At 44.6% G+C, this 16,103-nt stretch overlaps 1 protein-coding gene across 1 annotated transcript in view; it reads left to right on the forward strand.

Annotated features, from left to right (window-relative positions):
• The window catches only part of B4GALT1 (beta-1,4-galactosyltransferase 1), a 53,452-nt gene extending 38,266 nt beyond the window's left edge, over positions 1-15,186 (forward strand). The window contains exons 3-6 of the mRNA XM_026008974.2: positions 6,417-6,604; positions 9,700-9,822; positions 12,049-12,153; positions 12,373-15,186. Of these exons, the coding sequence (XP_025864759.1) occupies positions 6,417-6,604; positions 9,700-9,822; positions 12,049-12,153; positions 12,373-12,505 (549 nt within the window). The 3' untranslated portion in view covers positions 12,506-15,186. The remainder of the gene's footprint in view (positions 1-6,416; positions 6,605-9,699; positions 9,823-12,048; positions 12,154-12,372) is intronic.
• Positions 15,187-16,103: the final 917 nt, after the last annotated feature.

Consider the following 16,103-nt stretch of genomic DNA (forward strand, 5'->3'; position numbering starts at 1 on the left):
ACGTAGAGCTGTGGGTCAGTCCTGCCATAGGAGTGCCCAGCCAGAGTTTTCTCTGCTTTCCTGCCACCCACTCAGCCTAGGCTTTTTCTCTTGGTGACTGATTGGGCACAGAAAAACATGCAAGGGGAGTTTGGGCAAACATTTCCACTGACTGTAGACCTGTTTCCAGATCTGTGGGCTTGAAAGCCTGTGGGTTACTGTGGGTATTGAGAAGGGTGTGTGTGTGGCTTTGTGATGGGCCAGGGTATATCTATGGGAGCAAAATTGTCTCTCCCATCACATAGAAATTCTGATTCATTGAGTCTTGGCTTCGGCTTGCTGTTTCCAACCTCATTGTTGCTGTGACTTTTGGAGGAGGGGAGGAGTCAGATGTGGTCAGTCCCTAAGTTGTCATGGTAGGGAGAAGTGTCTTGTATATATACACATGGGCCTAACATCCAGGGAAGGCAGGGTGGTTTAACCAATCCTTTAGATACTGTTAGAACTTGGTCAAGGGAGGCCATGGTCTTTGGCAGCTGGTTATGTGTCTTGCTATTACGAGGAGAAGTCTACTTTCGCCTTAACGACAGTTAAGATTTGCCTAACTGGGGATTTTTTTTTTTTAAGATTTTATTTATTTATTCATGAGAGTCAGAGAGAGACAGAGACAGAGACATAAGTAGAGGGAGAAGCAGGCTCCCCACAAGGAGCCCGATGTGGGACTCAATCCGGGATCCCAGGATTATGCCCTGAACAGAAAGGCAGATGCTCAACTGTTGAGCCACCCAGGCGTCCCTTGCCTGGGGATTAGACTAGACTTTGGTACCTTTTCTAAAAGCCCCATGGGGCAGCCCAGGTAGCTCAGTGGTTTAGCACTGCCTTCAGCCCAGGGCATGATCCTGGAGACCCGGGATCAAGTTCCACATCGGGCTTCCTGCATGGAGCCTGCTTCTCCCTCTGCCTGTGTCTCTGCGTCTCTCTATGTTTCTCATTAATGAATAAATAAAATCTTAAAAAAAAAAAAAAAGCCCCATGAAGGCTGCTTGTGTGTACAGTGCACATGCCCAGGGAGCAGGTGAGGCATGAAATGGAAAAGTGGAGCCCTTGCATTAGCCCTTGGAGGAAAGCATTCTCTACCTGCCCGCCATTACTGCCCATCTCTGATGTATCTCCTATGACTCATGCAACAGCTTCCAACTGGATCTCCCTGCCTTCAGTTGTGAGGTGGGGCACAAGTCCCTCCTTGACACATAGAACAATCTTTGTTTATAATCTTCAAGGGCTCCCTATGGCTTAAATAAAGGACAAAGCCTGAGTACTTTAGTAGAGTTTCCAGGCTCCCTGTCCCTGGCATGATTGAGTCCACATTCACCCTCATGTCTTATTCTGGCTTCCCCATTTGTATTTCTCATAGCTCCTTGAATTCCCCACCCCCCCCCCCCCCCCCCCCCCCCAGCCATTAGAAATGCTGCTTTCTCTTCTAGGAACACTTTTCTCATGCCTCTCTAGTCCCCCAGGATTTGATCAGTGTTTTTACACTCCACGTCACCCCATTACAATTCCCCATTTATAACTCAGAACTACTCAAAAGTAGAGCCTATGTGTTTTTCTTTTCTGTATCCCTATATGCTAAGCATGAAGTAGACATCCAATAAATGACCAGAATAAGTATATGAGATAGAGGGAGAAATATGACCCTCGGTCCTCTTCTGTGTCTGGAGCTGGCTTTTCTCTTCTTTCTTAACTTTTTTTTCTTTCTGATAATCATCTTATTGAGATATAATTATATACCATACAATTCACCTACTTAAAGTACATAATCCAGTGGCTTTTGGTGTATTCAGGAGTTGTGCAGCCATCACCGTAATCAATTTTAGAACGTTTTCATTGCACCCAAAATAAACCCTGTATTTCATAGCTACTAAATCGCTTCATTCCTCCTGGCTTTGGGCAGCCACTAATCTACTTTCTCTCTCTATGGATTTGCGTATTCTGGAGGTTTCATATAAATGAAATGATACAATCTGTTGTCCTTTGTGACTGACTTCTTTAACCTAACATGATGTTTTCAAGGTTCATCCATGTGATAGCATGTATTAGTACTTCATTCTTTTTTATTGTTGAATACTATTGCATTTTAGGGATATACCACATTTTATTTATCCATTCATTAGTTGACAGACATTTGGATTGTTTCTACTTTTTATCTATTTTGAATAATGCTGTTATGAATGTTGTAGAAAGGTTTTTGTGGGACATAAGATTTCCTTTCTCTTGGATATAGATCCAGGAGTGGAATCACTGGATCATATGCTAAGTCTTTGATTATCCATCTAAGGAGCTCCCAGACTGTTTTCTAAGATGGCTGCATCATTTCACATTCCCACTGGCAGTGTATGAGGGTTCTGTTTTCAATGGATATACTACTTTTCTCCTTAGTCTATATGAGGGCTCTAGAGAAAGGTTGTAACAGTCTTACAGAGCTATCTGATGCTTCTTATGACATTTGTTCCTGTCATTCAGATCTGCCAGAAGGGCCCTAGATTTGTTGTGTGAGGTGACTGAGGGCAGCCTTTTCCCCCTTTCTTCTTCCTGAGGAGCTTGACTTCACACCTGTGCCAATCTCCTTACTACTCCAGGCCAGCATGCCTGGCCATACCTAGGTTTCAGTCCTCTCCAGATTGGCATTGTTGGCTTTGCTTGACTGAGTGATACACCCATTTTTAGGTACAGGCCCAGTCATAAAAGGTTTACAGGTTTTTCTATGAGCTTTGACCGGTGAGACAGTTTCTCTGTCCCACCTGTGGGAATGCCATATTATATTTGTCCTCCTTCCTTCTTTCTTCCTATCCTTCCCTTCTGTTAATAGGAGCCAGTTGTCCTTAAAGGAGGGGATATATGTAACTCTTGCCTACCAACATAAGATGAAACCTGCACTAAAACGCTCAGCCTTTCAGAGGGACTTCTGCTGTTAGTGCCCAGTTCTTCTTCATGTGTGACTTCCCAACCATATCATACCTCTAAAGGTCTCTCTGACTTTCTTCTGCTGCTATAGAGATTCTAATTTTGTGAGCCTCTTGGGTCTCCTCCCTGTTTGGGAGCTTTGTATTGCTCAACAAACTTTGCTTTGCTGCCCACCAAAAAAAAAAAAAAAAAAAAGGTGAGGCACAGGCTAACTCACTTGAACCCTAATCCTTTTTAGAACCCCCCACCACCCACCGTCAGAGAAGCAGGATTTGGGAGGGCTTTTGGAGCTGATTGGGAAAGACACACACAAACACCAGAGAAGGGAAAGTCTCCATGTTGGATTTCTGGGAGACAATTTGAAAGATTTGACTATTCAAGATGGATGGGAAGACCTAATCCTATAATAATGATAGTAGCTGATATTTGTTGCCAGGCAATGTGCAAAGGCCTTTTCATGCATTGTCTGATCTAATAAAACATATCTGTTGTCATCCAAATAACCAGATGAGGAAATGGAGACTTAGAGGTGTGATTTACTCGAAGTCATATAGGTAAGAAGCCAAGAAGCTGTCATTCCTGGGATAAAAATGCATGTGTCTGTAATTGGCTTGACTGGACTGTAGTGGTGCTTGATAAATACTTACCTGAGGGAAGGAAGCAGACTCACAGATGCATGTGCCCATTGAGAAGGGGCAGGAATGAGGGCTGATTGTCTTCCCACCCTCTAGACAGGAATGAACACTTCCAGTTAGTGGTGGGGGTTGGCAGACTTGCCAGGGCCCGCCTTTCTTATCGAGGTTACTCAAGGTGTTATACCATTTCACCCAAAGAAGCTTAGAGTTTTCTAGACTCCCAGGAGAGGAAAGAGAAAATTCGTACTTTCCTTATACCATTCTGCTGGTCTGATGTTTCAAAGGGCCCTGGTAGGGAATTAACAACTGTAAAAATGTACACTCCTTTCCCCTCTACCAGAATCATAGAGGTGAGGCCAGGATGAGAGGAGTGACATACAGTGCAGGCTATGCCTGCCTAATTCTAACTGTGGATCAGACACTGAAGTGCCTCATTGAGTCGAAGGAGCTGTTATGCCACATGTGGGGGAAGGGTAGAATAGATCAGCTCAAAAAAAAAAAAAAAAAAAAGAATAGATCAGCTCCTTAGATTTCTCCTCTAGGCTGCCATTGTTCTTGGGGCATGGTGCCAGAGGTATCCATTCATGGTTCCAAATTCCCGGTTTCTGGGAGAGGAAAAATGCTTAGTATAGTCTCAGTCAGATATCTACTTAGCTCAAACGGTGATGGCTAGCAGGCCAGGCCCTGTGGTTTGAGCATGGCCATCAAGAGCTCCCTGCCCCTGTTAGTCGAGAATGTATTAAATGAAGGGAGCTTGGAGTGGCTATCTTCCAGCGTCTACTACACAGGTATGAAAAGGCTTTGTTGGGACACCCTTTCACTTGTCAGAAAAGTGTTCAGTGGGGCTGAATTATGTTTGAAACTATTCAGAGGAAGCTAACATTTAGGATCTTCATGGAGCTAGAGGAGCTAGAGGATGAAAAGTACCAGGTGCAGACACCTCTCTCCATTGTCAGGAGGTAGAAGGGTCTGGGAAGAATGAAGGAAATCTGGGTTGGGATGAAGGTTGTTACAAGATTGTTGAGATGTTTAAAAGCCTGTAAAACACTTGCCCTGAATGTCATATCTCCCAATGAATTTTAGCAATGTGTTGTAATAATAGCAATTAAAACAACTTTATAGTTTATGTCTGGTTTCTAAACTTTAAACTTCTTTTCACCTCAAGACTTGCAGAGGATTAGGTGAAGGCAGGATTCTGAATGACTCTTCAGTGGTGGGTACAACCAAAGATCACAGTGTATGCTGTTGGGCTCAGCCTTCCCCCTTTCACCATGCTTGATTAGAAAGCTTTGTCATGGGCTGAAGAGAGGAGCTCTCTCTTGTATAAAATGTTTCCTTAATTCATTCACTGTTCTCTTGGCTGCTCTTTCTGACTTCCTGGTACTTGTGTTCATTTCTCTCGGTCACCCACCTGAGGTTGGGCATCTGTGGCACCATCCGTATGCCCTATATTCACACAGGCAGCCTTAGCACTAGTGTTCAGATCCTTTCTTGGGGGCCTGGAGAGAGGATATTGGGGATCCCACCTTTGAGAATGTGTAGCCACTGTAGGCCCTTGTGAGATACATTTTTTCCCAAAGTAGAAGGTCCTAGGCCCTGGTCTTGTTGATTCCCAAGAGATATTGGGAGAGAACACTAAATGAGGATTTCAGAGTATTGGGTCCAGCATCAGTTGTGTCACTTTTGTACCTTTGTTTCTTCATGGCATTTTTGGGAGGATTCTGACTGGGATGAGTACATGTATGAAAGGGTTTATGGACTGCTAAGTGTAAGGGTAGCAGTGTTGATACTGTTACTGTCCTTACATGGGGCCGTGAGAATTGGTAAGAGCAGAGAACCATGGTGGTGACCCTGAGAGAGCCTTATGGTTGAAGCTTCCCAGAAGAATTGTCATCTGCCATTATTTGTTGAAATCCATCCTTTGGTCTACTCATCCATCTATCCGTGTGTCCATACATCCATCCAGCAGTTATTTATCGAGCTCTTATTGTAAGCCATGCAGTGTTCTAGGCACTGAGTGAACTAAAAGTTAAAAATTTCAGCTTTTATTGAGCTTATTTATATTCTAGTGAAGGAACTGAAAATAAATAAGTAAATAAAATATGAAGTACCTTTGCACCAACAGACTTGGTGCTTCGGGACTCAGTGGTTGGCCTCCAGAAGCAGGTGTCCTCTTCTCTCTCATACACCCTGTTTCTGTCATAGCCTGTATCACAGTGCTTCCTACCCTACATTGTGAACACAATGAGAGCTAAGATTGATTTGGGTTCATCATATTTCTCTGGTACTTAGTTTAGTGACAGACACCTGGGAAGGCACACAATGTGGTAATCAAACAACAGTCAACCATACCAAGAGAGAAGAAGCGAAAAGTCCAATAGATACCTGTTTCCTGGCTATCTTTATGGTATTAATCTATATGTAGTACATAAATATATGACACATATGTTTAAATGCCTTTCATGTAACAATACTATCTTGAAAATTATCTTCTTTTAGAGCTTCCTTATTTTTTTAAAACAACTCTATCCCATTATTTGGATGTTCCATAATTTATATAACCATTTCCTTAGCAATGCTTATGTAATTGTTTGGAGTCTTTTGTTATAATGAAAATCCATGGTGAGCAAGTTGTTCATATTTGCAAGTCCTACATGATAATTCTTAGAAGTGGGATTGTTGACATGGGGCATGCCATTTGGTATTGATTTATAAAGTGAGAGCAGAGAAACGAGTGGGCTCGTGATCACATGTAGTCCGATAAGTCACCAATCTTTGTCAGTGTTCTGCTCAGTGGCCTCATGATATCTGATATCACTTCTTTTATTTCTGCACTAGGCTGGAGAAACCATGTTCAATCGTGCTAAGCTCCTCAATATTGGCTTTCAAGAGGCCTTGAAGGACTATGACTACAACTGCTTTGTGTTCAGTGACGTGGACCTCATTCCAATGAACGACCATAATGCCTACAGGTGTTTTTCACAGCCACGGCACATTTCTGTAGCAATGGATAAGTTTGGATTTAGGTAAGAGATATTTACTAGAATCTGCAGAAAACATGCTCTGCCCCTACATAAGGACTAGGAGATGCAGCTCCTCCAGCCCAGGAGTTTCTCTGTAGGTTCTAGAGGAGAATCCTTCCCCTGAGAACAGGGTGCTTTTTAAGCCCAAAGTCAGTTATTGTTTGAGGAGGAAAGTGAAATCCAGGAACACACATACCTCTTCATATCCAGGCAAGAAGAGTGTTTATGTTTGGGATGGCTCTAGCCTTTAAGCTCCAAACAGCTGCCATATTTCCTTGCTTTTTTCTGTCCCCTTCCCCACACAGTTTGGGAAGCAAGTTGGAATCATTTGCCCCCAATAAATTCTTGGATTTGGATGCCTTAGCAGATATACCTTGGTGCTTTAAGAAAGAACATGATGCACAGGCTTCTGTTTAAACATTGGGACCCAGACTTTTCCATCAAAATGCCCCTAGTGAGGGTGCCAACTGATGCCTGTCCCCCAAGGGCAGTGGGATAATCCAAAGCATATTGTCATAGGTGGAAAATAGCCTTGTACTTCTTTTTTAATCTTAAAAAATAAATCTGTATTTTGTTCCATAATTATCCATGTTTCTATTTTTTTTTTGAAGTTTTATTTTATTTTTAAATTTGTTTTTTGTTTATTTATGATAGTCACAGAGAGAGAGAGAGAGGCAGAGACACAGGCGGAAGGAGAAGCAGGCTCCATGCACCGGGAGCCTGATGTGGGATTCGATCCCGGGTCTCCAGGATCGCGCCCTGGGCCAAAGGCAGGCGCCAAACCGCTGCGCCACCCAGGGATCCCCCATGTTTCTATTAATATAGAATTGTTTTAAATCACCTATCAGTTGAGTAAACTGACCTTTTGACCTTTCCTTCCCTGTTCTTTTTTTTTTTTTTTTAATTAATTTTTAATGGTGTTCAATTTACCAACATACAGAAAAACACCCAGTGCTCATCCCGTCAAGTGTCCACCTCAGTGCCCGTCACCCATTCCCCTCCAACACCCGCCCTCCTCCCCTTCCACCACCCCTAGTTCGTTTCCCCGAGTTAGGAGTCTTTATGTTCTGTCTCCCTTCCTGATATTTCCCAACATTTCTTTTCCCTTCCTTTATATTCCCTTTCACTATTATTCATATTCCCCAAATGAATGAGAACATACACTGTTTGTCCTTCTCCGATTGACTTATTTCACTCAGCATAATACCCTCCAGTTCCATCCACGTTGAAGCAAATGGTTCCTTCCCTGTTCTAAGTCAGCGTGAAGTTCCACGAAGCTGCTGTAGGTACTCTATGTGCTATGCATCCCTGGCTTAGGTTGATACCCCAGTGTGGCAGTCCTGTGCCAAACAGCAATCCCTTGGTTTAGATACAGATGCTATTCTTCAGATTCATTTTACTCCCATAATTTCATTCTATCCTTCTTTCCTGGGGGGCTGGGGCCCGAGAGATGAAAACAGGGATGCTAAGGGGCACCTGGCTAGCTCAGTTGGTAGAGCATGTGATTCTTGATGTCGGGTTCCCAAATTCAAGCCTTCCATTGGGCATGGAGCCTACTTAATTAAAAAGAAGAAAATATGGACGCTGTGAAGTCCTTTCCCCAGACCTGACCCTAAACTCGCTGTCTTAAAGAAGGGAGAATTTGACTATAAATGTCACCCTGCATCTCCCATCTTTCCTCCCTACCTCTCCTTGTACGTGTATCTTCTCTTTGAGATACACAGGCTCAAACCCTGTCCCCTTCTCTTAGAGCATGGTGGTGATGACATCATTTTTTGCCATAGCACCATGCTTGTTTTACCCAGCACCAGTCAGGCTTGGGGGACAGGCTGTTGGTTAGAGAAAACAGCGCAGACAGTGAAACCGAATCTCATCATCTCAGCTGTACTTTCCCATGAGGTCACCAAGAGTCCTTTTTTGTAAAAACACTGATTGTGAGAAACCATACTGGCCTGGCCACCTAGTTCAAACCCTTCCTTGCTGTCAGGCACAGACTGTAGTATATGGTATGCCCAAAGGTGGATAACTAGGCACCTAGGTGATGACATGTAATTACAGATAGATTACCTTTGACTCATTAAATTGGGCCCCCAGGGTTCTTCGTGGATACTTAACAGTATTGAAAATAATAATTACACTTTTTTTTTTGTATGTTCTATATGGTTTGGCTGACTTTCCCCCTCAAAGTCTGAATTAAAGTTTTCCTTAATTTGTATGATGGGTTTCAGTCTCTTTGGATTCCAGTAAGAGCCCTAGTGTGGTTTAGTGCTGTATACAAGGTCATCACAAAACCACAGCCTCTAAAGGACCCATGGGAAAGCCTTTGCATGGCTTCTGGGCATGACTTGAGTCTTTAACATTTCTCATTGATGCTCCAGCTGCATCCTTCAGGAGCCCATGATTCATTACCACTGAAGTAGTAAAATACAAAAAGGTGGAAAGATGAGAGTCCAGATGCCCTAATGCTTGAAAATGTGTCAAAATAGATTGACCATTATACATTTTGCCAAGTTAGGATGTGGTAGAAATTTCCTAGAAAATTTTACTTTAGCAGATTTTCAGAAATGCTATTTCAACTATTTGGGTCAGTGTTCAAAGTATACCTGTGGAAGAATGAAAGTTAGACTGGTAGATGGGCTGAGGGTGGGAAGGGAGGGCATAACAGAGTGGGCATAGGGAGGCTTTACCACAATCTCAGTTTCCAGGACCTCCTGGATAAGATTTTCCATGCAGGAGCAGGACACATGGAAAGCAAATTCCTGAACGGGGCACAAGAAGTGGGTTTATGCTCTTGTCACTGACTAATTTTCCAGGTAACCACAGAAGCAACACAGTATTCTTAGAGCAAGATTATACTCTTTGATATCTGTGTCTTCTGTAAGATAATCTGAGTCTGATATAAAAACAGAACAAAGAAAACCCTCATAAATCCCCAATTAAAAAGTCCCAGAAAATAAAAATAACTTTAGAAGTGGGTTTATGCTAAAAAAAAAAAAAAAAAAAAAAAAGTGTTTATGCTTTGAGCAGGCTTTATTTTGAAAAGTCAAAACTTAACTAATCACTGGTCTTCTTTGTGTGTGTGTATGTGTTTCCCCCAGCCTACCTTATGTTCAGTATTTTGGAGGTGTCTCTGCTCTCAGTAAAGAACAGTTTCTCACCATCAATGGATTTCCTAATAATTATTGGGGCTGGGGAGGTGAAGATGATGACATTTATAACAGGTAATGGTCACAATTTAGATCTCTCTCTTCCCTGTCTCCCTTCACTTCCAGTTTTTCAATCAGTAGCAGGTTATTCTGCAAGGATTGACCCTTCGGTGGATATAGTCCCCACTTGGCCCATATTCTTAGATGCACCCCGCTGTCAGTGCTCTAGGTGCTGAAGAATGTCTTCAGGAAGATTAGCTTCTGTGATTTTTGCATTAGTCTTGGAACATGCAAAATGAGAACCAAGTGAAGAATTGAGTTTACTTTGATTTATAACACATGCTGTTTTGTCCTGAAGAAGTAAACATGTGTCCTTTGCAAAAATTCGGCATTTCATTGTGGTCCCGCTTGATTATGAAACAAGTTTCTTTGGGCAGGATCCTAAGTTCCTTTACAGAATCTTTGTGTTCTTTGTTTATTTTGGAACATTTTTAACATACACAAAAGAGGACTGAGTAGCATAATGAACTTCTGTGGACCCACCCAGCCCCAACAACCATCTCTCCACTGCCAGCCCTGCCCCATCCACACCCCGGGGCTCCCTGTAAGCTGGTAAGCCTTTATCATATGGATTGTCATGGCAGATAGTTAAAAAAAAAAAATTCCAATGGCATTTGAAACTGCACTCTGCCCAGTTCTCCCTGGCCATGAGGACTTTAGCTCTGTCAGCCACAGATATCTTATCTGCACCTTCTGCCTCTGGGAGCTAGCCTGAGCTTATCAGTGAGCTTGATATCAGAATATACCCTAGCATCTTCCTGAATTGGAGTACATTAAATTTTTTTAAAAGATTTTATTTATTCATGAGAGACACAGAGAGAGAGGCAGAGACATAGGCAGAGGGAGGAGCAGGCTCAGGCTCCCCATGGGGAGCATAATGAGGGACTCGATCCAGGACCCCAGGATGATGCCCTGTGCCGAAGGCAGACACTCAACCACTAAGCAACCCAGGTGCCCTGCAGTACACTAATTTGATCAGTTCACAGAAGGTGTCTGTCAGAGCAGCACCCATGTCAGCTTAATGTGAGAACCTATCATACGACCCAAGTCTTTACTATCAGCCTGGAAGAAAACCTGAGTTTGAGTGTGTACAAATTGATTTACAGGCATCTCCAGCATGCAGAGTGCTGTGTCATACCAGGCCCCAGTGGGGAAGATGCTGAATCCCTGGATAGGGGGTCCAGACAGAAACAAACTTGCTTCCACAGTGCCACCTGGGCAAGCACTGGGCCTTTGGGATGGTGCTCAGGGCTGATGTGACCTCCACAGACCTGAGCGGTTAAGAAGGTTAATGGGAGAGAGCACTGAAGGTGGAGAGACTAGAAGGATGAGTGATTTGTGGAGCAGCTTTCTTGAAAGATAAAGGACTTCACTCTTACACTCTGACTTGCCATGTGCCCGGCACTAGGTCAGCCCTGGGGGAGATGAGGCCAGAAACCTTCAAGTATATCCACAACCAGCTAGTCCTGCCTCTTAACTGACTTGTATTTCTGCTGTCAAGGCTTTGGTTTTGGTCCTCATTCCTTTCCCGCAGACCTCCACAGAATCTTCCATCCTGTTCTGGCTGCCTCTAGTCTTGTTCTCTGCTCTTCATTCTTACAATGATTATCAGAGAGTCTTCCTTTTGGCCAAAAACCTTTGGGGAACGGTGTATTATATCCCTTTCAGACACTGGCACTGATCATTGGGAGGCTAAAAGCTCTGAGAAGGCCTCCATGATTGAGCCTTCCCCCTTCTTTCCAGCCTCATCTCTGGCCACTTCTTACTCCAGACCCTTTCCACCAGTCCCTGGAAGTTTGTGTTCCCTGAGGGCCCTGTGTTTGCTCTCTCTTCCTCTGCCTAAGCTGTCCTGGCTGCCCGAAATCCTCTAGCACACACTCCTTCATCTTCACAGCTGGCTCAGCCTAGTCTTGCTCAGGGAGAGTGAGTGGCTTCTCTTTCTGTGCTCAGCAGCCCTTCCTCCCCTCTTCACCTCCATCCTGACACTGATGGTCCTATGATCTAAGTTTGTGCTATACGATCTATGAGGGCAGACTCCCCCAGTGCCTGGCACAGAACAGTCACCAACACCAACTGCAGAACCAGTGTGAGTTTTAAGCAGTACCACAGTGGGTTGGGGTATGGGCTGAATGAGAATAGTAAACAAGATGGTGGATGGGGTACAAGTCTTATAGCTGGGGCTTTTGGACCCCAGCCTCATGGCAGCTCTACAGTGATGACTTGTCTTTTTACTCCTTTCAGATTAGTTTTTAAAGGTATGTCTGTATCTCGCCCGAATGCTATGGTTGGCAAGTGTCGGATGATCCGCCACTCAAGAGACAAGAAAAATGAACCCAATCCTCAGAGGTGTGTTCTGTGTTCATTTACATTCCTTCTTTCCCCTTTCAAATGGGGTAGGCTACAGGATTGAGGCTCTGGAGAGGGCTCCATGCCTTGACGAAAAGGGAGGGTTCTCTCCATGGGAACGGTAGATTGAGTCGGTGGACATGTGATGAAAGATGTTTAATGTTTTTTTTCTTAAGATTTCTGTTTTGACACCATCCTTTTACCTATTTTTCTTTGTAGGTTTGACCGAATTGCACATACCAAGGAGACAATGCTCTCTGATGGTTTGAACACTCTCACTTACGAGGTCTTGGACAAAGAGAGAAACCCATTGTATACCAAAATCACAGTGGACATCGGGACACCGAGCTAGCATTTTGGTACACTAGTAAGAGACCTGAAAATGGCCAGGGACCTTTGCTGTGCGTCTCTGCCAATCTGCTGGGCTGGTCCCTTTCATTCTTAACAATCAGAGTGATAGGCCTCCTTCATTCATCATTCTGATGCCTTCCCAGATGACCAGGACAAGTGGGATATTTTGCCCCAAACTTGGCTCAGCATGTGACTTCTTAACTCTACAAGGTGTTTGTAAATGTAGAAACCATCAGCCTTTGGGGGACTCTCGGCATGTTCACAGTGTCACCCCAAAGAATCAGTACGCAGCCCCAACTTTGATGACTTTGGGACTCATTCCCAGTGACAAACTGCTAATTAGTTGTGAAATAGGTAAGAATTTCGCTTTAAATTGTGGTATTCTTATTACTTTATGAAAGAATGGAGAGTGCTGCTGAAATCGGATTGGTGTGATGTTTTTTGTTTGCATATTTTAACAGAAAAATACTATCTCAACTATTCTCATTTTACCCCTCCCCCACCTTTTAGTGGTATGCAATTACTATAATCACTGTGTGTGTGTGTGTGTGTGTGTGTGTGTGTGTGTGTGTGTGTGTCTTAGCAAAAGGATTTTAAAACTTGAGCCTTGGACCTTTTGCCCTGCTTATGTGTGAATTCCAAGGCAACATTAGTCATCAGAGCAAAAGCCTTGGGTGTTCTCACATTCAGTGGCCTTTTTCCAGATTGTCTGATTTCTGAATGTAAAGACTTTTTTAAAAAGCAGTTTGTAGTATTTTAAAGAAAGAACAAATCGGGTTCTAATTATGATTTAGCTTGATTCTGTGTTGATCCAGATTTGCATAGCTATTTAGTGTTAAATCACGGCAATTTATTTTTCTGAGCATGCTATATAAACTTGAATTTCCTATGTATTTTTATTGTGGTGTTTTAAGTGTAGGGAGGGACTGAGCATTTTTTTAGGGGGAAAAATATTGTATGCTGTACTGGCTATGAGCAGACCTCTGATTTAGTTGGCAGGCCAGATTTTGTGAAGAACAAAATCATCTTTGGGCCCTTTGAGGGCAAGGCCTCCCTGGCCAGAGTTATCTTGCTAGACCTCTGGGGGAGGCAGAAGCTTAGGCCTGTGAAGCAGAGCTCCCCACCTCCCTCCCCAGGTGGGAGGGGGCCCTAGGCTGTGGAGTTGTAAATGACAGCCATCAGGTTGTTTGTGTCCATTAGTCTGGGGATGGGGAGGAAAGCTCTTTTACAGCCCCTGTGGAGTCAGGGGGCCACCTCCTTTGCTGTGCTGGCCACACTTCCTGGCCTACCTTGCAGGACCCATTCTCCTTCCTCCCCATTTCTTGTTCCTTTGCCTCTTGCCCGTTTCCTAAACCTTGCCTGTGGGACTCAGGGTCAAACAGACTATTCATTCTCCAGCATGAATGTGCCTTTTAATTAGAGATCTAGAAAGAAGTTCAGCTGAACCTTCCCACGCTCCCCGACAACCATTCATGGTGCCTGAAGCCTCCCATTACCCCTCAGGTTTTTCGCCGGTGCTCCCAGTCCAGGGAGGCTGATCCACAGGGGTGACTTCTCCAAACCCATCTCTGCTGGGAGAGGGTTAGCCTCTCCGGGGTGAGATGCACAAGGCAGTTGCTACCACTGGGTGCTCCTGCATTTCAGCCATCTGATCCCAGGGCTGACCCTTCAGCTGGTGGCAGCCCAGAGCCCCCGCCCTTAGTGTGGAGGTTGAGCTAGCGCCCAGCCCCAATCTTACCTGTGCCTTTATTGCTTTGAGCATCTTGAGATGCTAACGTGGTTCTTTTCCAGAAGCCTTTGTGTTGGTTAAAAATTCTTTTCCACTGCAGGAGCAGCTGGGCTATGCAAAGAGTATTCCTTCTGTCAGTTCCCCCCATTCCCTAAAAGAGATGTCAGTGGAACCAGGAATGACCGCACTGAGAGGGAGTGTAGGGAAATGCAAAGAATGAAGGCCTCTTTCTGTCCCCAGATCCTGACTTTTCCGAAGTGCCTTAAGAGAAAACAGACAAATACCCTGGGCGGTAATTTCTTTGTTACTTACTTTACTCTTAAAGAAAATTCTGAGGTTCTGTTTTCCTGGTGCACTTTCCTTTATGTTCCATTGGAATAGTCAAGTATGTGGTTCATTCTCAGAACCAAGGGAAATCCTGCTTTCACCTGTTAACCATTTGCTGACCTTCTGGTGCTCTCGGAGGGGGGCCCACTTGGGTCTAAGGTTAGGCCCGGTTGCTTGCCTGGTTCTTAAGTTGCAGGTGTCCTGTTTCCTCCCTGAGAAGTTCAGGGCTGAGGGTTCAGGGAGCATTTCCTTCGCCTGGAAGTTGTCACCGTGATGTTGTTGTGTGCTGTGTCTTTCTCTGTTTCTGTCCATCTCATTGCTGGTGACCCTGTAAAAGTGGCCTTTGGGAAAGATTAAAAGGAAATGCTGGTGCTGGCTCTCAGTCCAGGCAGGTCTCTGCCCACCTCAGGGCTGGGTGTGGGGGTGCCCCCACTCAGCCAGGAGGGGGCAGCTTTCCTGTCCTAGGGACCTGTTGTGTATTTTGATCTCCTGTGTATGCAAATGTATGAATTTACCATTGTAAAGTGGGGTGAGGGGAAGGTGTCTGACCTTGGTGTTCAAAACAACTGTATTTTTGTCTTTAAAATCCAGTAATATAACGTGAATAAATGACCTTATCTTTGTAACCTCAGGTGGTTTGTTTTCTGATTTAAGGGGTTTGGGCTTTCCCAGGGCTGGAGGGAAGTGACTGGGATTGCCTACTGGGAGGATGAGAAGAAACTAGAGGTCTGCCATCTGCGCCTGCCCCATCATTGCGGGCTGGGCGGCGGGGGGTGGGGTGGGGTGTCTCACTCATCCATGCTCCAAACACCTCCCTGGAATCAGCTGTTTCTGAGGCTTAAAAGAGATGATGTGTCTAAAATAATGCCTGGCACCTCACAGGTGCTTACTACGTAGTAGCTAGTGCCACTTCAAGATAAAATTTTCCCTAGTGATTCTCTGGCCACATTCTGCTTTATTCAACAAATGCCAAGATAGTTCTGAGCTCGGGCTCCAAGCCATTTGCACAAGGTGTTCACAGTGTAACTAAATGGTATTCTACAAAATAAGGTTTCCTGGCAGCCCTGGGAAGTTTATGGAGGTGTTCTGTGGGGTCTAGTTGTGACTCGAGGTTCTGAGACTGTATCTCCCCCAGTGCCTCCTCCTTCTCACTGCCCCCAGGATCAGGCACCAGCAGCCTCCTAGATGATGGCTTGGTTGACTTGGCATCTGGAGGAAACCAGTGGGCAAGAGAGTTCACCCTCACTGTCTGGGCTGACGGAGCTGTGAACATGGAACCAACTGGGGAAACAGGAACAGGAAAGGCAGTGCTTTATAGTGCCCACAGTGCCATTCAGCTGTCCCCACCCATCCTTGTGACTGCTAGAAGGACCCCTAGGGGCTTCAGACCTGGACAGAGGTGGCCCAGGGCTCAGGTCTGACCTTTGAACAGGAGACTCTGGTCTTTTGGACAGAGTGCTGCCTTATGAGTCTTTGCAAGCTGTAAGGTGTGGGTTAAGTGGAGCATCTTCTGTCCCCAAAGATGCACATATCTACATAGATA

The sequence above is a fragment of the Vulpes vulpes genome, chromosome 12, assembly GCF_048418805.1.
Source record: "Vulpes vulpes isolate BD-2025 chromosome 12, VulVul3, whole genome shotgun sequence".
NCBI lineage: Eukaryota > Metazoa > Chordata > Mammalia > Carnivora > Canidae > Vulpes > Vulpes vulpes.